Source organism: Hypanus sabinus, chromosome 18, assembly GCF_030144855.1.
Source record: "Hypanus sabinus isolate sHypSab1 chromosome 18, sHypSab1.hap1, whole genome shotgun sequence".
NCBI classification, from domain to species: Eukaryota; Metazoa; Chordata; class Chondrichthyes; order Myliobatiformes; family Dasyatidae; genus Hypanus; species Hypanus sabinus.
The window spans coordinates 60,688,922-60,712,744 of record NC_082723.1 but is presented as its reverse complement, the minus strand read 5'-3'; the positions used below and the strand labels follow the sequence as shown (position 1 = coordinate 60,712,744).

General features: G+C 41.2%; 1 protein-coding gene across 6 annotated transcripts in view; it reads left to right on the top strand.

The window, feature by feature from the left end:
* The window catches only part of LOC132407662 (endoplasmic reticulum mannosyl-oligosaccharide 1,2-alpha-mannosidase-like), a 75,452-nt gene that overhangs the window by 15,414 nt on the left and 36,215 nt on the right, over positions 1 to 23,823 (top strand). For 5 of the 6 annotated variants that reach the window (XM_059994482.1, XM_059994479.1, XM_059994480.1 and 2 more), the window contains 4 exons: positions 2,336 to 2,436; positions 3,593 to 3,744; positions 17,178 to 17,284; positions 20,770 to 20,955. In XM_059994482.1, the coding sequence (XP_059850465.1) occupies positions 2,336 to 2,436; positions 3,593 to 3,744; positions 17,178 to 17,284; positions 20,770 to 20,955 (546 nt within the window). The remainder of the gene's footprint in view (positions 1 to 2,335; positions 2,437 to 3,592; positions 3,745 to 17,177; positions 17,285 to 20,769; positions 20,956 to 23,823) is intronic. The other variant, XM_059994483.1, reaches the window with a different exon arrangement.

The following is a 23,823-nucleotide window of genomic DNA, read 5'->3' as shown; positions in this document are numbered from 1 at the left end:
TTGGAACTGCATTATAATCCATGAGAAATACCCTTTAGTCTTTGCAGTTTAATTCTTCAGGAGATTTTATGTGTATTTGTTGCAAACACATGAAGTGAGTTATGCAAGCATTTGTGAGTAGAATTCATTTAATACTGTCTAAAATTGAATTATATCTTTGAACATTTGCTAACAGTTAACTGCAGTCCATGATGCCTACTGTTCTGTAGCATACTGCATGGTTATAGGACAGAAAATGGTATGTGCGGGATCAGACCCATCAGCCCACAGTGTATGTGCTGAATACAATGCCAAATTAAATTCAATCTCTTCTGCCTGTGCACAATCTGTATTCCTCCATTCCTAAAAGCCTCTAAATGCCACTATCTTATTTGCCTCTGCCTCAATTTCTGATAAACTGTTCCATCTGCCCACCATTCTTGTTTTTAAAACATCTTGACCCATACATCTTCAAAACCCTGCTAAGAATTTTAAATGATGTTCTCCTAAATTTTAACATGTTTACTCTGGGGGGAATTTGTGACTGTCTACCCTGTCAGTGCCTTTCATAAATTTATTAACTTGTGTCAGATCTCCACATATCAGATGTGGACTAACCTAACAGTAGCTGTTCTCAATTAACTCTTAATTCCAGTCTATTAATGTCAAAATTTGCCCTCTTCAAATTTAGTACTTTCTTGCAAGGTCCAGACTAGTCATTATTCATAACTATCCTGGAAGTTAAGTTGTGATCATGGTTCCCACATGTCCACTGTTTCCAACTGACAGGCCAAATCACCTGGCCAGGCTCATTTCTCAAAACAAGATCTAGTATAGTCCCTCCTCTATCAGGACTATCCATGTGCTGTTTCAGGAAACACTCTTAGATGCCTTCAAGAAATTCTGCCCCATCTTGTACCAAGGAAGTCCCAATCAATATGAGGGAAACTGAAGTCACCCACTATGACAACCCCGTTGCTTTTACATCTTTCTATAATCTGTCTCTACATGTTCCTTCATCTCCCAGAGGCTATTGTGGGGGGTTGGGGGGAAGGCATGAGTCTATAGTACAACCCATCAGAGTGATTTCACTTATATTTGAGCCCTACCTATATTGCCTTAATGTATTAGCCCTTTCATATATTCTCTGACTGCAGTTGTGACATTCACTGATAATTAATGCAACTCTTCCACCTCTATTAAATCCCTCTCCATCGTGTTTAAAACATTTAAATCTGAAAATATTGAGATGCCAATCCAATCTCACTTGCAAACAAATCACAGTAATGGTTGCTGATTCAGTCTGTAAGTTTATCTGCCTTACCCAGTCTTCTTGAATTGAAATAAACACACTTCAGACCATCAGTCCCACTATTTATATTGAACAATCCTTTTGTTCAGACTCACTTGGCATGGCATCTACTTTGTTCTCAGCCCCTCTGTTCACTGCCTTGATGTTTCCCATCTCTGTGCCTTTCTAGTTTAACCCCTGCCAAGCAGTACAAGCAAACTACCTTGCTAAAATATTGGTTCACCTTCAGTTGAAACGCAGCCCCTTCCTCTTATACACCTTCTCCATTTATCTGAACCCTGGCCTTCTGCTCTAGCTCCTGAGCTGCAAGTTGAATTGAACAACTTTCCAATTTCTTGCTTCGCTAGCATGTGGCGAGGGGAGGGGAGGTGATTACAATCCTCAGGATTGCAGGATTTGGGGAGACCTGTGCACAGTGGAGTGGTGGAGGTTGGGTTTGAAGGGATTCAATAGATCTTGAACATTTGGGTGGTACTGTAGTATAGTAGTTAGCATTATGCTATTACAGTGCCAGGGACTGGGTTCAATTCCGCCATTGTCTGTAGGGGCTTTCCTCCGAGTGCTCCGGCTTCCTCCCACATTCCAAAAATGTACAGATTAGTAGTTTAATTTGTCACAGGGGTGTGATTGGACAGAGTGGGCTGTTGAGCTGGAAGGGCCTGTTGCTGTGCTGCATCTCCCAATGGTTAAAAAAATGAACCTGACTGAACTCTCCAGGATATCAGCAGAACCTTCTAGTTGTAGGGGAGTTCATTTGTTCAAATTAAATTTGGATATTTTCTGGTATTGCTGTTAATCTCTTGTATGCCGCTTGAAAACATTTTCTTCAGAACATGGCAATATACTCATGCGATTTTAAATTTGAATGATAAAGTCTTGTGTTGAACAGTTTGAGCATGCAAGCATTATCCTGTGCAATAAGTTCTTGAATTTTGCCTAACTCCATGCATTGTGACTGAGGTTATGCCACAGGATTTCAGGGATTATGGAAAATAGATTGTACTTTAATTTTCTAAAAGGTTAAGTGCCTTACTATGCATTTAGCAGATGAGAGCCACGAGGAAGAGCTGAAGCAAGTTAAGCCAGTAGTTGTACCTGTCTTAGATGGGCTTTTACCCAAGGCACCATTTATCTCACAGCCACCGGTAAGTAACCTGGATTATATCCAATGCTATTAGTTACTTATGGTTGGTTTTGTCTAAAGCAAGTCAATGAATCATTTAAAGAACATTTCTAATGGTTAAATCATAGCAAATTAACCTTGGCTCTTGGTATCTATATTCCATTTGTTATTTTGCAGCTTAGTGAAGAAAGAAATGTAATAATTTTGTTTTGGGGAATAGTCTTTTTTTGGTCATTAATTATATAATCTTTCATTTTAATTCTAAGGTATTTTTCCTGTCTATTTGTTGATTTTTTTTTTCAAAAGTAACCCATGTAATTATATTCTTGCATTAATGTTAAAATAAATCATATTTCAATCACCTTTGCTAATAAAATGCACCTGGTTTACTGGAGATACAAGAGACTGCAGATGTCTTACTGTTTTGTGAGAAAGATGGGAGAAGAGTCTTTTATCCAATATCTAACACCACTTGGTTAGAAATGTGCCTTCAGTGCTAATGTGTAATTTATAAATCTACTTTGGTAAATAATAGACCATTGAAATTGAATGTTAATGCTTTGAAATCGTTATGTAAATTCCTATCATTTAAACCAGCTGCATATTAGAACACAATATGGACAACTTTCCAGTTAGAACACAAAATGAGTGAGAAGGATTAACAAAATGGTAAATACTATTTGACCAATTATTCAAAAAGGTCAGTGTGAAAGATCAAACCACAGGTAAAAATCAGTAATTCAGGTTGGATGCTACCTTCTGTTATACCTCTGTCCAAATATTATCCAGTATAACCAGTGCTACTTATTTCAAGAGAACAATATGCACTTGCTGCATTTTCATTCCTTTGAGCAGATATATAATTTTACAGTTACGACTTATTTGAAATTGTGTGCCTGTTCTATACTGAAGAGTTGGGCCTACAAAGATTGCAACACAGCCATTCCTTGAATATAGAAATGTCAGTTTTCAAATATTATTCACCACTTTTCCTAGCTCTTCGTGACATTGCAAATCTATGTAATCACAAGCTACTCTCATTTTTAGACCGGTAAAAGTTGTTTTATATTCTCAGCAGGATTTGTCAGATCCCCAAGAAACAATACAACTTTTTTTTATAAAAATGTAGAATTATTTTGCTCTATCTTCAACCAACTCCTAGGTTTGTTTTAATCCAGAAACTCAAAGGACCAAATTTAAATAAGCGTGGGCCCCCATTTTTACAAAATCGATTGTCAAAGAAAGGAAAAAAGGAAAGTAAAATAAGGAAGGAAGATAATGAAGCTGAAGCTGTTCCTGACGACAAGGATAAAGAACAGAATAAGATCAGGTACTTGATATGTGATACTGGACATTTTAATGTTTAACACAGCATTTACACATTAGAAAACATAAGTTGGTTTTTCTCTGAAACCTGTACTTTGAATTTCATGGTGAAAGATCCTTTAGTGGTTTTTAATTTGAAAAGCTGATGAATGTTTATTTCAGCGAATATGCCACTTGACATTCAGGCCTAAGCTGTGGATAAATGACCAGTTAACTTCCTCTTGTGTCATATTGCCTTTGTTTTAATTGATGGTCTATATCCTATTTCCCAGCATGCTGTTCCATCACTGCAGTAACTTCCTTTTCATATCCTTTTCTGCCCTTGCTTCACGCTGCCAATCTCATGGTTGTAATTCTGGCAGAATAGGATGTCAGCATCTCAATATCTGGTCTTTCAAAGGTAGATGACGATTTTGTAATTTTACACCGTCTTCGGAATCAAGTTTATTATGACTCACATGTTTTGTGAAATTTGTTAATTTAACAGCGGCAGTTCAATGAAATGCATGATAATATAGAAAAAAATATATAACTAAGTAAGTCAATTATGGTAAGTATATATGTATATTGGATATATGATGACAATATATTTTTTTTAAATGTGAAGTAGTGTTTGTGGGTTCAATGTCCATTTAGGCAGAGGGGAAGAAGCTGTTCTTAAATTGCTGAGTGTGTGCCTTCAGGCTTCTGTACCTCCTTACTGCTGGTAACAGTGAGAAGAGGGCATGTCCTGGGTGATGGGGGTCCTTAATAATGAATGTCACCTTTCTGAGACACCGCACGTTTTGACTAATTTTACAACTTTCAGTAGTTTCTTTCAGTCCTGTACAGCAGCTCCCGATACCAAATAGTGATGCAGCCTGTCAGAATGCTCTCCACAGTACATCTATAGAAATTTCAATATTTTAGTTGACAGACCAAATCTTTTGGAACTCTTTTGCACATTGTTTATTACTTCTCTGACAATAAGTAGTAACTGTTAGCAGCTTCCTGGCCCTACTTGTAGTCCTTCATCCAACTTTCTGGCGGAGTTCTCCAATCTCCACTGTTCTTAAAGCTGCTGCTTCTTAAATTTAATAGCCATTCAATACCTTCAAAAACATACTTGTGCAAGTCTGAGTTCTTGCAAGACTTGGCTATTTGAGCTAATTTTACACTAATTTTTCTCTGCTGTGTCTCTATTCTCTCTTTTTTCCCATGCTCTCTGTTCACTCCGTCTTCCTTTCTGGTCATATCCAAGGTTCCACCTCAGCAGCCTGAACTCTACAAGACATTAATGGGTTAGATGTTACTGGATGTCCCTTGCTTATTAACTCAAAACTAGACTTGGGAAGTCTTAATTATTTGCAGTGGATTCACCCATTCTGAGGTACAAATGTCACTTGTCTGTAAATGCTATTTATTTCAACTGATGTGAAGGTGGAGTGATAATTGAATTAGTGTGCCAAATATGCATTCAAAAGAGAGATCAATTTAATTAAAGGACAATGGGGAATGTTTTTGTATTTTTCAGAAGGGCGTTTTTGAGAATATATGGGGCTTCAGTAACATTCATTGCTGCCGTTATAAGCAAAGGGGGTGTCAGGTATATTGTAACTGGTTGGCAGCTATGTTCTTCTAGTTCAAAACCAGGAAGGTCATGCTGACTTTAATGTGCTTGTTGAACCATGTGCTTATTATCATTAGTTTAAATTTCTTTATACGTAATTCTCCAAGACTTTTTAAAAGCATCTCAGTTTCCATTTGCCCTTCAGCGAGCAAGGGAGCTGTCAGTTGTATTCCAAGAAGTTTTTAAATTGGCGAACTGGCAAGAAAGTAAACACAAATTGATGAATGATTTTCTTTCCTGAACAGTAAAGCTACTCAGCTGTATTGCCCAGTCTTGTAGTTTAGTATTGTTTCTAGCTTTTCCGAACTGAGAAATCATCCTGTCCTCCAGTTTTGCAAACTTCAAATTTGAAATATATTTGGCCTTATCAGCTGCTGTTTTGTTAATTTTTTCTCAATTGCTATTTCAAACTTGATACTTTCTTCCTCTTGGGATCTGATCCTTCTGTACTAAATTTATCACTTGGAAAGATATTTGGTTATCTGCTCGTACAAATCATTATTTCATTTTGGTATGCTTCCTGTTTTTGGAAGCTGCTGCATTTTGCCAGCTGGGACTATCATCCTTTCCATTGTGAAAACTTGTAGCTTTCTTTTCTTTTCTCCAAAAGCCTGCTGTAGTGTTCTTGAACTTGGAAGAATGGGCGCATGAAGGCTATCTTTTGGAGATCTCTCTATTCCTGCCAAAAGTAACAGACTGAAGTTCAACCTGCATTGGTGCTTGAGGGGAATTTTTTGGCATGTAACAAATGGAGGAAGAGAGAGTTCCTTGTTTCAAAATAGTGATTTCAGTCATGATTTCTTAAAAAACTAAATATGCAAACTGTGAGACCAGATGATAATTCTTTCTTCAGTATAAATCTATCTTTCCTTCATTGTCCCTTTCTGGTGTTGGAGGTAAATTGTCTTTAATGGACTTTGGAAACATAAAATGTGAAATCTCTTAATACAATTTAGAAACAAGTTGCACAAATCTTTAAGATGAGAAAATCCGGAGTCTGGAAATCCAAGCAACACACACAAAATGCTGGAGGATCTCAGCAGGCTAAGGAGCATCGAGGGAAAAAATAAACAGTTGATGTTTTAGGCTGAGACCCTTCATCACACTTTTGTTTATGTTTTTCAATAGATACTGCCTGGCCTCTGAGTTCCTCCAGCTTTTTGTGCGTGTTTCACAAATCATTGGTTCTGGTAAACTTGGTGTTTTATGTGCAGTCTAGTCAATACAGTAAAGGAAGAACGTGATTATGCTTGAAGTTTCTGAAAAGATACATAGCACTTTTACCTGGATTAGAGGGCTTGAATTAGACTAGGAATGAAGTGAAGAGAGCCAAGTGGTAACCTTATTGAGATGTATAAAGTAATGAAGGGCGTAGATAACCTGGATAGCAAGTTTATTTTGCCAGAATGAGCGAGTCTAAAGCAGAGGTGATCAGTTTCTATGAGAAGGGAAATAACCATAGGTGGTGGTTATATGAAATAAGCTGCCAGAGGAGGTGGTAGAGGTGGGTACAATTACGACATCTGAAGGTTATTTGGACAGGTACATGAATAGGGAAGGTTTAAAGAGATTTGTGCCAAACTCAGGGAGATGGGACTAGCTTAGGGAGGCATCTTATGTTGGGACAGAGGGACTTGCTTCTGTGCTATACAATCTGGATCTTAGAACACTAGGATATTTTTGGCCAAAACATTAGAATCAAGATTTTGGGCATTCTGAAGATGGGAATCATTGGCCAAGAGATCTTTACCTGTTGAAACAAGTAAACTGTGGTCAGCGGTGAGCAGTTCACCGAGCAGCTAATGTAAAGGTTGGCAATTAAGCCACTTGTGGAAAAACAATGTGAATTAAACAGCTTAAGTGACATTTTAAGTTATTAAATTAATGCAAAAATATTAATTTGAATTCAAGGTCAAATTAAGTGAAATATAAGTTGTACAAATGATTTTTTTTCTATGAAATGTCTGCTGTTATGCTCTTCTAGCTCAATGTATTTCTCAAGGTACTGTTTTTTTTCTTCCCACTTTCGGGATCAGGTTTAGTATTTCTGACGTCATGGAATTTGTTGTTTTGTGGCGCAGTACAGTGCAAGAAAAGATAAAGATGACTGCAAATTAAAATGAGTAGTACAAGAGAGGAGTAGCTAGGTATCGACCATTCAAAACTGTAACGGCAGATTTATTTACCATATTTTCAGCAGTATATCTCCAATAATTTTTCACTTTGCTACTGGACTACATCCTAACATGATATAAATTACTTTTATTTAGAAGTTACAGTATGATAACTTTTACAGTGAATCAGTAATTGAAACTTGGGGTCCCCTGGGTTGTTGGAAGGGAGTGTGGGAAACATTGCTGAGCTATTGGGATCTGTGATGGTGGGATTACCTGAGCTTTACTGTAATAGCAAACCATTGATGGAGACTTTTTCTTAAGCAGACCCTTTGGAGAGAGGGTGACTTGATTTCTTTCTGATTGTGGATTCTGAGCCTTTAATTGAGGCCACAGTGGGTTCTCTTCCAGGAGGACCATGATCTTGTCACGATTTGGAGGCTTGTATGCATCAGTGACCTGGAGCTATACATGAGCTACATTGGCTGGAGTCAGCACTCTATACTTTGGTTCTTTGTAGGGTCACCTATGCCGAACAGGTCAAAGGGTAAAGGACAGACCATGAGTGGTCCACCGGTCCTTCAGATTCGGAGGTTCAGCTCAGGGCCGACAACCCTGATTGGTAAAACAAAACTGTTACAGAAACAACAGTGAAGAATCCTTCTACATCTGAGTGCAATGGTATTCCTGAGTCTCTACCTAGGACTTGCATGATTGATAGTTGTGAAAACTGAGAGGAAGCTACTGACATGATGAGGAAAGCTATGAACATCCCCAGAGAAGAAGGACCTTCATTGCTGCTTAACAGGCAATTATAGTACCTATGAAAGGATTCACCTGCTCCTTGGAAGTTTTTATATTAAGGTTGAGGAAAGTCCATCTCCCACCGCCCCTCCTCATCACATTCTACAGGGGTTGTATTGAGAGCATCCTGAGCAGCTGCATCACTGCCTGGTTTGGAAATTGCACCATCTCGGATCACAAGACCCTGCAGCAGATAGTGAGGTCAGCTAAGAAGATCATCGGGTCTCTCTTCCAGCCATTATGGACATCTACACTACACGCTGCATCTGCAAGGCAAACAGCATTATGAAGGACTCCACACACTCCTCATAAAAACTCTTCTCCCTCCTGCCGTCTGGGAAAAGGCACCGAAGCATTCGGGCTCTCACAACCAGACTACGTAACACTTTCTTCCCCCAAGCCATCAGACTCCTCAATACCCAGAGCCTGGACTGACACCAACTTACTGCCCTCTACTGTGCCTATTGTCTTGTCCGTTATTTATTGTAATGCCTACACTGTTTTGTGCACTTTACGCAGTCCTGGGTAGGTCTGTAGACTAGTGTGTTTTCTTTTTTCTGTGTTGTTTTCATGTAGTTCAGTGTAGTTTTTGTACTGTTTCATGTAACACCATGGTCCTGAAAAACATTGTCTCGTTTTTACTGTGTACTGTACCAGCAGTTATGGTCAAAATTACAATAAAAAGTGACTTGTCTTGACTTTTGTTGTTTTACATTAAATCCACTGATTCAATCTTGCTTTTCTGATCAACAGAAGAGGCTTTCATGTTTAAGCGAAAACAAATTTCTACAAATTGGTCTAAATTTATTACAATTATTAAACACAAAATAATTGATTGCATGGTTACTCACCCCCTTCAAGTCAGTATTTAGTAGATGCACCTTTGGTAGCAAGTACAGCCTTGAGTCTATGTGGATAGGTCTCTATTAGCTTTGCATATCTGGACACTGCAATATTTCCCCATTCTTCTTTACAAAACTGCTGAAGCTCTGTCAGATTGCATGGGGAGTGTGAGTGAACAGCCCTTTTCAAGTCCAGCCATAAATTCTCAATTGGATTGAAGTCTGGACTCTGACATGGTTACTCCTGGACATTAACTTTGTTGTTTTTAAGCCATTCCTGTGTAGCTTTGGCTTTATGGTTGGGGTCATTGTTTTGCTAGAAAACAAATCTTCTCCAAAGTCACAGTTCTCTTGCAGACTGCATCAGGTTTTCCTCCCAAGATTTTCCAGTATCTTCTGCATTCATTTTAACCTCTATGTTCACAAGTCTTCCAGGGCCTGCTGCAGTGAAGCAGCGTGATGCAGCCATCGCAATGTTTCATGATGGGGATGGTGTGTTTTTGATTATGTGCAGTGTTTAGTCTAATGGCCAAAAAGTTCAATTTTGGTTTCATCATACCATAGAATCTTCTTCCAGCTGAGTTTGGAGTCTTCCACGGGCCTTCTGGCAAACTCTAACCAAGATTTCATGTGAGTTTTCTTTCACCCAACAGTGGCTTTCTCTTTGCTATTCTCCCATAAAGCAGTGACTGGTGAATCACCCTGACAACAGTTGTTATTTGCAGTCTCTCCCATCTCAGCCACTGAAGCTTGTAACTCCTCCAGAGTTGTCATTATGTCTCTGGGTAGCCTCCCTCACTAGTCCCCTTCTTGCATAGTCACTCAATTTTTGAGGACTACCTGCTCTAGGCAGGCTTACAACTGTACCATGTTCTTTCCATTGCTTTGTGATTGACTTAACTGTATTCCAAGGGATATTGAGTGACTTGGAAATTTTTTTGTATCCATCACCTAACTTGTGCTTTTCAATAACCTTTTCACGGAGCTGCTTGGATTGTTTTTTTCTCTTCATAGTGTAGTTTTTGCGAGGATACTGATTCACCAGCAATTGGACCTTCCAGATATAGGTGTATTTTTACTACAATCAATTGAAACAACTCAGTTAGTCCAGATTGGGAGCAGCATCTCCAACACCATCACACTAAGCATGGGGGTCCTCCAGGGCTGTGTGCTCAGTCCACTGCTGTTCACTCTGCTGACCCCCAACTGTGCTGCAAAACACAGCTCGAACCACTTCCATCAAGATTGCCGATGACACAACCGTGATGGGTCTCATCAGCAAGGATGATGAGTCAGCTTACAGAGAGGAGGTGCAGCGGCTAACGGACTGGTGCAGAGCTAACAACTTGTCTCTGAATGTGAACAAAACAAAAGAGATGGTTGTTGACTTCAGAAGGGCACGGGAGCGACCACTCCCCACTGAACATCAACGGTCCTCGGTAGAGATTGTTAAGAGCACCAAATTTCTTGTGTTCACCTGGCAGAGAATCTCACCTGGTCCCTCAACCCCAGCTCCATAGCAAAGAAAGCCCAGGAGCATCTCTACTTTCTGCGAAGGCTGAGGAAAGTCATCTCCCACCCCTTCATCCTCACCACATTCTACAGGGGTTGCATTGGGAGTATCCTGAGCAGCTGCATCACTGCCTGGTTCAGAAATTACACCATTTCGGATCGCAAGACTATGCAGCGGATAGTGAGGTCAGCTGAGAAGATTATCGGGGTCTCTCTTCCCGCCATTACAGACATTTACACTACATGCTGCATCCACAAAGCAAACAGCATTATGAAGGACCCCACGCACCCGTCATACAATCTCTTCTCCCTCCTGCCCTCTGGGAAAAGGCCCTGAAGCATTCAGGCTCTCACGACCAGACTATGTAACAGTTTCTTCCCCTAAGCTATCAGACTCCTCAATAGTCAGAGCCTGGACTGACACCTCACTGCCCTATTGTCCTGTTTATTATTTATTGTAATACCTGCACTGTTTTGTGCACTTTATGCAGTCCTGGGTAGGTCTGTAATCTAGTGTAGTTTTTTTTTCTTGTTTTTTTTTTACATAGTTCAGTCTAGTTTTGTACTGAGTCATGTTACACCATGGTCCTGAGAAAACGTCTCATTTTTACTGTGTACTGTACCAGCAGGTCAGGTCAAGTCAAGTCAACTTTTATTGTCATTTCAACCATAACTGCTGGTACAGTGCATAATAAAAATGAGACAACGTTTTTCAGGACCATGGTGTTACATGACACAGTACAAAAACTAGACTGAACTACGTAATAAAAAAACAACACAGAGAAAGCTACACTAGACTACAAACCTACACTGGACTGCATAAAGTGCACAAAAACAGTGCAGGCATTACAATAAGTAATAAACAGGACAGTAGGGTAAGGTGTCAGTCCAGGCTTCGGGTATTGAGGAGTCTGATAGCTTGGGGGAAGAAACTGTTACATAGTCTGGTCATGAGAGTCCGAATGCTTTGGAGCCTTTTTCCAGGCGGCAGGAGGGAGAAGAGATTGTATGAGGGGTGCTTGGGGTCCTTCAAAATGCTGCTTCCTTTGTGGATGCAGCATGTAGTGTAAATGTCTGTGATGGCAGAAAGAGAGACCCCGATGATCTTCTCAGCTGACCTCACTATCCGCTGCAGGGTCTTGCCATCTGAGATGATGCAATTTCCGAACCAGGCAGTGATGCAGTTGCTCAGGATACTGTCAATACAACCCCTGTAGAATATGATGAGGATGGGGGGTGGGAGATGGACTTTCCTCAGCCTTCGCAGAAAGTAGAGACACTGCTGGGCTTTCTTTGCTATGGAGCTGGTGTTGAGGGACCAGGTGAGATTCTCCGCCAGGTGAACACCAAGAAATTTGGTGCTGTTTACGATCTCTACCGAGGAGCCGTCGATGTTCAGCGGGGAGTGGTCGCTCCGTGCCCTCCTGAAGTCAACAACCATCTCTTTTGTACACATTAAGAGACAGGTTGTTGGCTCTGCACCAGTCCGTTAGCTGTTGTGCCTCCTCTCTAAGCTGACTCATCGTTCTTGCTGATGAGACCCACCATGGTGGTGTCATCGGCAAACTTGATGATATGGTTCGAGCTGTGTGTTGCAGCACAAACGTGGGTCAGCAGAGTGAACAGCAGTGGACTCAGCACGCAACCCTGGGGAGCCCCTGTGCTCAGTGTGATGGTGTTGGAGATGCTGCTCCCGATCCGGACTGACTGAGGTCTCCTAGTCAGGAAGTCTAGGATCCAGTTGCAGAGGGAGGTGTTCAGGCCCAGTAGGCTCAGCTTTCCAATCAGTTTCTGAGGGATGATTGTGTTGAATGCTGAACTGAAGTCTATGAACAACATCCGAACATATGTGTCTTTTTTGTCCAGGTGGGTTAGGGCCAGGTGGAGGGTGGTGGCAATGGCGTCGTCTGTTGAGCAGTTGGGACGGTACACAAACTGCAGGGGGTCCAGTGAGGGGGGCAGCAGGGTCTTGATATACCTCATGGTGAGCCTCTCAAAACACTTCATGATGATGGATGTAAGTGCAACGGGACGGTAGTCATTTGGGCAGGACACTGAAGACTTCTTCGGCACGGGGACGATGGTGGTGGCCTTGAAGCATGTTGGAATGGTGGCGCTGCTCAGGGGGATGTTGAAGATGTCAGTGAGAACATCTGCTAGCTGGTCTGCACATCCTCTGAGCACTCTACCAGGGATGTTGTCTGGTCCAGCAGCCTTCCATGGGTTAACCCTGCACAGGGTTCTTCTCACATCGGCCACGGTGAGACACAGCACCTGGTCATTTGTAGGAGGGCTGGACTTCCTCGCCACCACATCATTTTCTGCCTCAAACAGGGCATAGAAATTATTTAGCGCATTTGGGAGGGAGGCATCACCTGCACAGTCAGGTGATGTCCTAGATGCCCTTACACATGCACTGCATGTCGCCGCTGTCCTGGAAGTGACTGTGGATTAGCTGGGCATGTGCACGCTTTGCCCCTCTGATGGCTCGGGACAGTTTGGCCCTCGCTGTTGTTGGAGCTGCCTTGTTGCCTGCTCTGAAGGCGGAGTCACGGGTCCTCAGCAGCGCAAGCTTCTCTGCGGTCATCCATGGCTTCTGGTTGGCATGTATAGTGTTGGTCTTGGACAGAGTAACATCATCAATGCACTTTCTGATGTAGCTGGTCACTGATGCTGTGTACTCCTCTAAATTGGTAGAGTCGCCATCGGTTGCAGCCTCCCTGAACATGTGCCAGTCAGTGTGCTCAAAGCAGTCTTGAAGATCAGAGGTGGCTCCTGCTGGCCAGATTTTCACCTGCTTCTGAACTGGTCTGAAGCGCCTGAAAAGCGGTCTGTATGCTGGGATTACCATAACAGAGATGTGGTCTGAGTAACCAAGGTGGGGGCGGGGCTCTGCCCAGTACGTGTTGGGGATGTTTGTGTAAACCAGGTCCAACGCGTTCTCCCTTCTTGTTGCAAAGCCCATGTACTGATGGAATTTGAGGAGCACTGACTTAAGATTCGCGTGGTTAACAAACCATCAGGGTGTGTGTTCTGCAGTTCACTAATAGCCCCGAACAGTTCACAGAGCGCCTCCTTAGCGTTAGCATTAGCGCTGGGGGAAATGTAGACACCAAATATAAGGACAGAGGTGAATTCTCGCGGCAAATAAAATGGTCTGCATCTAACTGCCACAAACTCCACTAGTGATGAGCAGTGTCTGAAAACCAGCACAGAGTTCTTACACCATTCCGTGTTGATGTAAACACATAAGCCACCACTGCGAGCTTTACCGGAGACAGCTGCATTTCTGTCCGAACGAAACAAAGCTAGCCAGTCTAGCTGGATGGCAGTGTCCGAAATCCCATCAGTGAGCCATGTCTTTGTGAAGCCATACACGGAGCAAACTCTGTACTCCCGCCGAGTATTACGTTGGAGTCAGATGTAGTCCATTTTATTATCCAGGGAGCAGACATTGGAGAGCAGAATGGACGGGAGAGCCAGCCGGCTGGGGTTTGCTTTTAGCCTGGCACGGACCCCTGCCCGTTTGCCTCGCTTCTGCTTCCTTGCACATTGCTTTCGACGTCTCCATCTCTGGTTCCCAGCATCAGGCAAGTCCGAGGAATGTAGGCCCGTTCCCCTCAGCAAGCTGACATCGCATAATTCAGCCAGCAGATCTTTGTAAAGGTTTGTTTTTGGACGATCTCTGTATTGTAGTAGTATCTGGCTATGGTAGATAGCCACTCTGTTATCCATGTGCCCTAATCGGAAATTGTGTATCAAACTTAAAATAGAAAATTAAATTAAAGTAACACCAGGTCTTAAAGGCCACTGCTGCCGTGCCGTTCCGCCTCATGGGATTACCATTTATGGTCCAGTTATGGTTGAAATGACAATAAAAGTGACTTGACTTGACTGCACACAGATGATCTCCATTTATGTAGATAAACCAGTTGACTGCAGCAGTGATTATTTAGCGTGTCATATTAAAAGGGATGAATACTTATGCTATCAATTATTTTGCACTTTATAATTAATTTAGATCACTTTGTACAGATCTGTTTTCACTTTGACACGAGAGTTTTTTTCTGTTGATCAGTGTAAATAAAAAGGCAAATTAGATCCACTGATTCAATGTTGTAAAACAAGCAAGATATGAAAACTTCCAAATCGGTTGCGAGGGGGGGTGTGGTGTGAGTACTTTTTATAGGCACTGTGTAGTAGTGTAGGCCTCTGTTAGTCTTGATAGACCATGGATTTGCACCTTGGAAAGTTTCCAGGGCACAAGCCTGGGCAAGGCTTTTTTTTATGGAAGACTGGCAGTTGCCCAAGCTGCAAGTCTCCTCTCTCCACACCACCAATGTTGTCCAAGGGAAGGGCATTAGGACCCATATAGCTTGGCACCGCTGTCATCACAGAGTTAAGTGGTTAAGTGCCTTGCTCAAGGACACACAGCCTCAGCCAAGGCTCGAATCAGCAACCTTCAGATCACTAGATGAATGCCTTAACCACTTGGCCACGCGCCAACTCATAGGCACTGTGGGGTCAGCAGATTCTTCCATAGGTGGAACAAGTACGTGTGGTGGATGGGTACTTCGTAAACTGAACCTCTGTGTTTCCAATACATGGCCGAAAGGTTCTGAACAACAACCTAGCATTTACCTGGAGTTTGTAAGAATGTTGTATTCCTCTGTAAAGGCTTTGAGCCCACCTTTTCCTCTCTGTACCTGGTAATCCCTTTCTATGGCAGAACTTGAAATAAACACTGCTTTGGAAGTTTGGAGTTGGAAGTTGGAGGATTTTGGAGAGATAACATAAGTGATAGCTTTCTCATGCCTTGCGATGACAGTTGTTAGTGATCTCAGGTCTCAATAGTTTTTGCTGGAGCAAGTTCCCAAGTATTATTCTCCTCTGGACAACCCACCTTTTTTTTGTATGTTCTGAAGCAGACAGAAACAAATCGCAGATTATAGAGCTGAAGTGGATTGTACAGTGTTATACAATGCTGTCCATGCTGACATTTCCATCCTTCTGCATGTCCTACACTTGCCTACATTAAGTACGTATTCTTCTCTGCTTTGTCTTTCTTAAACATAGTGGTTGTAGCTGACTTCACCATCTCCTCTGGCAGTGACTGCCAGATATTAGCTACTTTCTGTATAGATTAAAGAAAAACTCAAATCCCCTTCAAATCTTTTATCTCTCACCTTAAATCTATGCCTTCGTTTGTTGGTACTCCTGCCCTCTCACTATAATCTTTTATCATGCAGAAGTGGGTGATTATAAACACAAACAGCAAAATAAAGATTGTAGCAGGCATAAAATATTAGGGATGATGTTGAAATAGCATTAATGTTTTCAAAACAAGAACTAGTATTTTAGGAAGTATACATCTTTTGAACAATTTAGGCATTATAGTTTTCCTTCACTGAATTTGAATTTATTGAACAGAAATTAAGGGATGGTAAGTTATTGAAAGCTTATTTATGCCACAGGTGACAAAGTTAACATTTTTGCTAATTTATTTTTTTCCTTTTATTTGCATTGAAAATGGTTCTTGAGGCCCAACTTGTTTCCTGGAGATTATGCTGGTGAAGCTTGCTAAATGGTTGTGCAATATATTTAGCCCTGCAGTATTTATGAATTTATAACTTTTGTAAATTGTAATGTAACAAAATGGAACCTGTATAATCCTAGAGTGCTTTGCTAATTTGCTGTTGTAGTTGGATAAGAAGCTTGCCAGAGTATGTGATTTAGAGCAGGGAGTGCTTTGACGTTACATGACCAAAAGCAGAAAAACAGGATGCAGCTGTTGGGTGGGGGGGTGAGAGAGAAGTCTTAAAGACAAACGGGCTCATTCAAGACAAATGCGAGATAAGATAGGAATGCGTTTAAGGAATAGAATGACCTCAAAGGCATGAAGTTGATGAATTACTGGACTCTAAAAACGTATAAAATGACCTGTTTTGAACTGTAAGATTGAAGCTACCTACTAATGATTTAATGTACAGAGGTGGTCTTCCCTTGCAAGTCATAAACACGTTTATAATCTGATCCACTCTGAGTTTGTTATATCTGTTACTGTGTATTTAGAAGATCTAGTTGAGTGGTACACACCACTGTACACCGTGTGGAGGAGCAGCATGGCCCTGAAGTTTGTGTTTAACTGTACAGTGTGATCCACAACAGCTGCTGTTATTTTCATGTTTAATGAAGGTGGCTATTGACTGTTCTGCAGTTTAAAATCTGCACCTGTGTTAACTCAGTTCCCCACATGGAACATGATATGCTGTAACAAGATCCTTGTTATCTTACTATGGTATTTAATCCACTGATCTCCAGGTCACGGATCTTTACTGCAAAGCTGTGTGTTTTTTTTAGTTTAACCTTTAAGACTACCCCAAAATAGCAAAAAAATGAATGAACTCTTCTAAAACACAGTGGGAATGATTATGAATAAATGAGCAACAATAGTTTGAGGAATTAGTAGAAATGTTAATGTTTGACCTTCTTCACTCTGATTCCTGGCTCACGTGTTTCATGAAAATAGTTACCATAGTGATGTTTGTACTTGCAGCTGGCGTGGGATGGAGGTCGCACCTGAATGGGTTACTGCAGCTTTACCCAATTCAAAGCAAGAGGAGAAACCGATGGCCCATGATAAAGTGAACGGCAAAGAAACAGGTAGCACATCCATGTGAGGTGTACTCGTCTTAGTCTTTTCACGCTGTTATAACTATATTGTGCAGTTTAAGGAGTAACAGCAGACTGGGGAATTAAAACAAGGCAGGTCAGTGTATAGCACTTAAGCTTTTGTTTTGCCATCATTACAAATCCTTATGAATGGATTTCAGACAGGGTGGTTTCAGAACCTGGAGGAAAACTTCACTTTAGGAAGTTACATGCTCTGCTTACCTTTATTCCTTTGGATGGCTTAATCATCGTGGAGTCCTACTGTTAATGACACTTAGAAAGGAAGCAGTTTTCCAATGTGAGGCATGCATTTAGTTTTGCACATTAGCTTGAGAACAATTCAGCAACCTTCTAGATGTGGCTAAAGGAAACGTTTGCCTTTCAAGAACTTTTTTTTGTGAAAAGTAACATTGTGGTAATCACTGTACGTTTCATCATAGAGAGTGCAGCACAAGAACAGGCCATCCCAATCCCCATCACCTCATGGTTGCGCTAACCATGGTCCCAGTGTAAACTAATTCCATCTGCACATGGTTGATATCCCTCCATTCCCTGCCAGTTCACATGTCTATCAAGATGCCTTGTAAATGTTAGTTTCATATCTGCTTCCACCACTTCCCCTGTAGCACATTCCAGCCACCTACCACTCTGTGTTAAATAAAAACTTTACACATTTACTTTAAACTTTCCTCACTCACCTTAAAGCTGTGGTACTTGGGGAGGGGGGGGGGGGGGGCGAGACTATCTACCCTGTCAATGCCTCCCATAATTTATATATTCCTAAGGTGTTCCCTCTGGTCCTCCTGAGAAAACAATCCAAGTTTATGCAGCCTCTCCTTGTAGTTAATGCAACACCTAGTGAACCTTCTCTGCACTCTCTCCATAGCCTCCACATCTTCCTGTAGTGTGACCATTCTGCACAAGATACACCAAATGTGGCTTAACCAAGGTTTTATACAGCTGCAACTTGACTTCCTATTTCAGTGCCCTGTCTAGTGAAGACAAGAATGCTATATTCCTTCTTTACTACCTTATCTACTTATCTCTCGCTTTCAGGGAGCCATGAGGTTGCACCCAAAATCCTCTGTCAGTATTCCTTAGGATCCTGTCATTTACAGTGTACTTTCCTCTTGCATTTAACCTCCCACAAAGCATCTGTGCATTATACTACTCCTTTCCCATGGTGTCTGACTGTTGGGAGTGTCACAGGTCGAATGAGTGTACTCATTATACTGTTTATATTGGATGCACTCAGTTCACCTATTTGATAATTTCCTGATTTATTTTTTCTCATTTAACTTGGTCAAAAATAAGAGGAGAAGATGTTGGGAAATCAATAAAGGCCTGCATAGGACTGTGGACATGGAATTGATTTTAAAATAGATATTTTCATAGAACATAGAAATGTACAGCACATTACAGGCCCTTTGGCCCACAATGTTGTGCCAACCATGTAACCTACTCTAGAAGTTGCCTAGAATTTCCCTACACATAACCCTCTATTTTTCTAAGCTCTGTGTACCTATCTAAGAGTTTCTTAAAAGACCCTATTGTATCCGCCTCTACCACCTTCGCTGGCATTCCACACACCCACCACTCTGTGAAAAACTCACCTCTGACATCCCCCTTATATCTACTTCTAAGCACCTTAGAACTATACCCTCTCATGTTAACTATTTTAGCCCTGGGGAAAAACCTCTGGCTATCTACATGATCAATGCCTCTCATCATCTTGTACACCTCTATCAGGTCACCTCTCATCCCCTTTCATGGGCTATTTTTGTTGTATATGGCCATATCAGTGTACATTTTGGCATTCAAATTAAATGAATATTAATTACAACTGCTTTTCAGCTCATTGATATTCTAATTTGGGTTTGTAAAGACCAGTTCCTCAAAACCTAGAATTATGTTCACAGCGCCAACCATATGTCCAGTAGCTTTGAAATGTTGCGCCATGCACCTTTCTAAATAATCCCACCAAGATTGAGAAGAGCTGAGGTGATCGGAAAGGGTCTTTACACTGTGCTTCCATTTTATCCTCCACCTCCAATACCCCACCCTTAGTTAGAAAAAGTAATGTTTTAGTAGGTGGATCTGTAAGGGAAGAGGCTGTTCCTTCAGACCACATAATCAAATTATTCAATTTTTTTGTTGCTTTATTTTTGTACTTTTATTTCTTATATCAATTTCCCCACAATGAAAAATGCTGACTTAATCCAAATTCTTTATTTTACAAGTTTGAACCTATGCCCAGTTACTCCACACATTATTCCAAATTTTCTACCTGTTTTTTTTGAACCATAGAACATTACAGCACAGAAACAGGCCTTTTGGCCCTTCTTGACTGTGCTGAACCATTTTTCTGCCTAGTCCCGCTGAACTGCACCTGGACCATATCCTTCCGTACACCTCTCATCCATGTACCTGTCCAAGTCTTTCTTAAATGTTAAAAGTGAGCCTGCATTTACCACTTCATCTGGCAGCTCATTCCACACTCCTACCACTCTCTGTGTGAAGAAGCCCCCCCAATATTCCCTTTAAACTTTTCCCCTTTCACCCTTAACCCATGTCCTCTTGTTTTTTTTCTCCGCCAGCCTCAGTGAAAAAAGACCTGCTTGCTGAAAAGCTGTTTACTTCCATTTCAAACATCACCAGTCTGCAGAGAGGAAAAATGTTTCATCATTTCTCCTGAAAATGCACTGCTGTAAAGCAATGACTTGCCTGTTTAAATAATGTACTTAAACCAAAGTTAACCTGATGTCAGAGCCTTCTGTCTGGTTCTGCTCTGAGCCAGACTGCACCTTATTTAACACAGTACATGTTTGTATTGTTTGAACAAGTTGAGTGTTTCAATCCATCAGAAGTCATCAGGTCCTTTAACCATTCAAATTCAGAGTACACAAATTACTTTATTTTTCTAAATGCAAGAAATTCTGCAGACGCTGGAAATCCAGAGCAACACACACAAAGTGCTGGAGGAACTCAGCTGGTCAGGCGACATCCATGTTTTGGGCCGAGACCCTTCATTGTCATTTTTCTTCCCAGTTGGAGTGATTTTCCCTTGATGTTAATAAAGTTGTTTCTCTGACAATTAAATGTTCTGTTCCTCACTCTTTTCTCACGCAAGTAGTAAATGTGAGAGAGAATAAAAGTAATCAGATCTTGTTTTCTGATTTTTTGGTTACTTAGCTGGGAAAAAGTTTGAATGTGGTCATCTGGAAAACATGTTAGAGTGCTCTGACCTTGAACTTGGGGTACTGGAAATTTAACAGCGTAAGTAGAACTCTGGAGCAAGAGGGATTAGGGCAGAAGCTTAGATAGGCATGTCAGGAGGGACAATAAACTACCCATTTTGAAACACAGCTTTTTTAGGAGTTCTTAGTATTTTTATCTTTTTGAAACTTATGTAAAAAATCTGTATGTTAACATTTAAAGTAGCTGTATCAGCCTCATTTTGTTCTGTTCACATGTAGCCTCTATAAATGAACAGCAGAAGGCAGTGATAGAAGCATTCCAGCATGCGTGGAAGGGATACAAACAGTACGCCTGGGGTCACGATGAACTGAAGCCGATTTCTAAGTCTTACAGTGAATGGTTTGGCTTGGGATTGACACTAATTGATGCCCTGGACACAATGTGGATTTTAGGCTTAAAACAAGGTGAGATCTGTGAATCGTGTAACCTAGGTGTCATTTTCCTTTGGTGTAAGATGGAGATTGCAGACAGCAAATCTTTTAGATAGCAGGGTACTTTTGTTTTTTCTAGTTGGAAATGACATTGATACTAATTAATATCAAATGACCTTAAGACATTTGTGATTTTGATGAGAGGATGTGTTTCACATTTAGAGTCAATGAAGACTACAACACAGGAACAGGCCCTTGTGCCCATCTAGTCCATGCTAAACCATTTAAACTGCCTAGTCCCATTGACCTGCACCAGGACCATAGCCCTCCATGCCTCTCCTATCCAAACTTCTCTGAAACATTGAAACCACTTGTGCTGGCAGCTCATTCCACACTTTTACCACCCTCTAAATGAAGAAGCTTCCTTTAAATCATAACCTCCAGGAATAGTCTCACCCAACCTAAGTGGAAAAAGCCTACTTGCATTTACCCTATCTATACCCCTCATAGTTTTGTATATCACTATCAAATATCCTTTCAATCTTCTATATTCTAGGGGATAAAGTCCTAATCTATTCAATCTTTCCTTATAACTCAGGTCCTCCAGACCCAGGAGTATCCTTGTAAATTTTCTGTGTGCTCTTTCAATCTTATTTGCATTTTTCCTGTAGGTAGGTGACCAAAACTGCACACAATTCTCTAAATTAAGTCTCATCGACATCTTATACAACTTCAACTTAACATCCCAACTCCTGCACTCAATATTTTGATTTATGAAGGCCAATGTACCAAAAGCTATCTACTTGTGACACCAATTTCAATGAATTTTGGTCCTGTATTCCCAGATTCCTTTCTTTACCACACTCCTCAGTGACCTACCATTCATTGTTAAAGACCTACCCTGGTGGTCCTCCCAAAGTGCAACATCTCACACTTGTCTACATTAAATTCCTTCTGCTCTTTTTCAGCCTATTTTTCCAGTGGCTCCAGATCCTGCTGCAAGCTCTGATAGTCATCCTTGCTGTCCATTACACCCCTAATCTTGGTGTCATCTGTAAATTTGCTGATCCTGTTAAACACATTATCATCCAGATCATTGATATAGATGATAAACAACATCAGATCCAGCACCAATCCCTGGGGTACTCCTCTAGTCACAGGCCTCCAGTCAGAGAGGCAACCATCTACTACCTCTCTCTGGCTTCTCCCACAAAGCTAATGTCTAATCCAGTTTACTATCTTATCCTGAATGCCAAGTGACTGAACCTTCTTGATCAATCTCCCATGCTGGACCTTGTCAAATGCCTTGCTGAAATCCATGTAGACAACATCCACTGCTTTTCCTTCATCAACTTTCTTGGCCACTTCCTTGGAAAAATTCTTAAGATTGGCTAGCCATGCATAAAGCCATGCTGACTATTTCTAGTTAGTCCCTGTCTATCCAAATACTCATATCTGGTCCTTTAGAATACCTTCCATTAACTTTCCCACTACTGATGTCAGGCTTACCTGCCTATACTTTCCTGCTTGCTTTGCCTCAGGACAGCAAACAGCTCCTCTTCTGTAATCTGTATAGGGTTCACGATCTTGCTGCTGCTTTACTTCACTTCTGCAGATGCAATGTCCATCTCCCAAGTAAAGACAGATGCAAAAAAATCCATTTTACATCTCCCCATCTCCTTTTGGCTCCACACTGAGATTACCATTCTGATCTCCCAGAGGACCAGTTTTGTCTCTTGCAATCCTTTTGCTCTTAATGTATCTGTAGAAGCCTTTAGGATTCTCCTTCACCTTGTCTGCTAGTGCAACCTCATGCCTTTTTGCCCTCCTGATTTCTTTCCTAAGTGTTCTTGATACATTTCTTATACTCCATAAGAACTTCATTTGTTCTACTTGCCTATACCTGTGACACACCCTTCTTTGCTTACTTAACCTAGGCCTCAATATCTCACAAAAGCCAAGGTTCCCTGAACCTGTTATCTTTGCATTTTATTCTGACGGGCACATACAAGCTTTGTACTTGCAAAATGTCACTTTTGGAGGCCTTCCACTTCCACTTACCTCTGCCAGAAAACTGCCTGTCCCAATCCACACTTGCCAGATTCTTTCTGATGCCATCAGAATTGGTCTTTCTCCAATTTAGAATCTCAACCTGAGGACCAGACCTATTCTTTTCCATAATTACCTTGAAACTAATAGCATTGTAATCACTAGATGCAAAGTATTCCTCTACACAAACTTCTGTCACCTGCCCTGTCTCATTCCCTGACAAGAGAACAAGTATTGTCCACTCTCTTGTTAAGACTTCTGTGTCCTGATGAAAGAAACTTTCCTGAACACATTTGACAAACTCTATTCCATCTAGTCCTTTTATAGTATGGGAGTACCAGTTAATACGTGGAAAGTTAAAATCACCTACTGTCACAGCCTTGTTTCTTGCAACAGTTGCAATCTCTCTACGAATTTGTCCCTCTAAATCTCTCAGACTGTTGAGTGGTCTGTAATATAGCCCCATTAACATGGTTATACCTTTCTTATTCCTTAGCTCCACCCATAACACCTTACTAGAGGAGCTCTCCAGTATGGCCTGACTGAGCATTGCCATGTCATTTTTCCTGACTAGTAACATCACACCTCCTCTTTTGCCTGCTCTGTCATGTCTAAAGCAATGGAATCCCGAAATATTGATCTGCCAGTCCTGCCCCTCTTGCAACCAGGTCCCACTAACAACTATAATATCATAATCCATGTGTTGATCCATGCCCTGAGCTCATCTGCCTTTCGGATAATACTTGTTGCATTGAAATATTTGCAGCTCAAGAAATTAGTTGCACTGTGCTCAACCTTTTGATTCCTGACTTTGTCTGGGATCTCCACAACCTCTCCATTATCTTCTAGCAC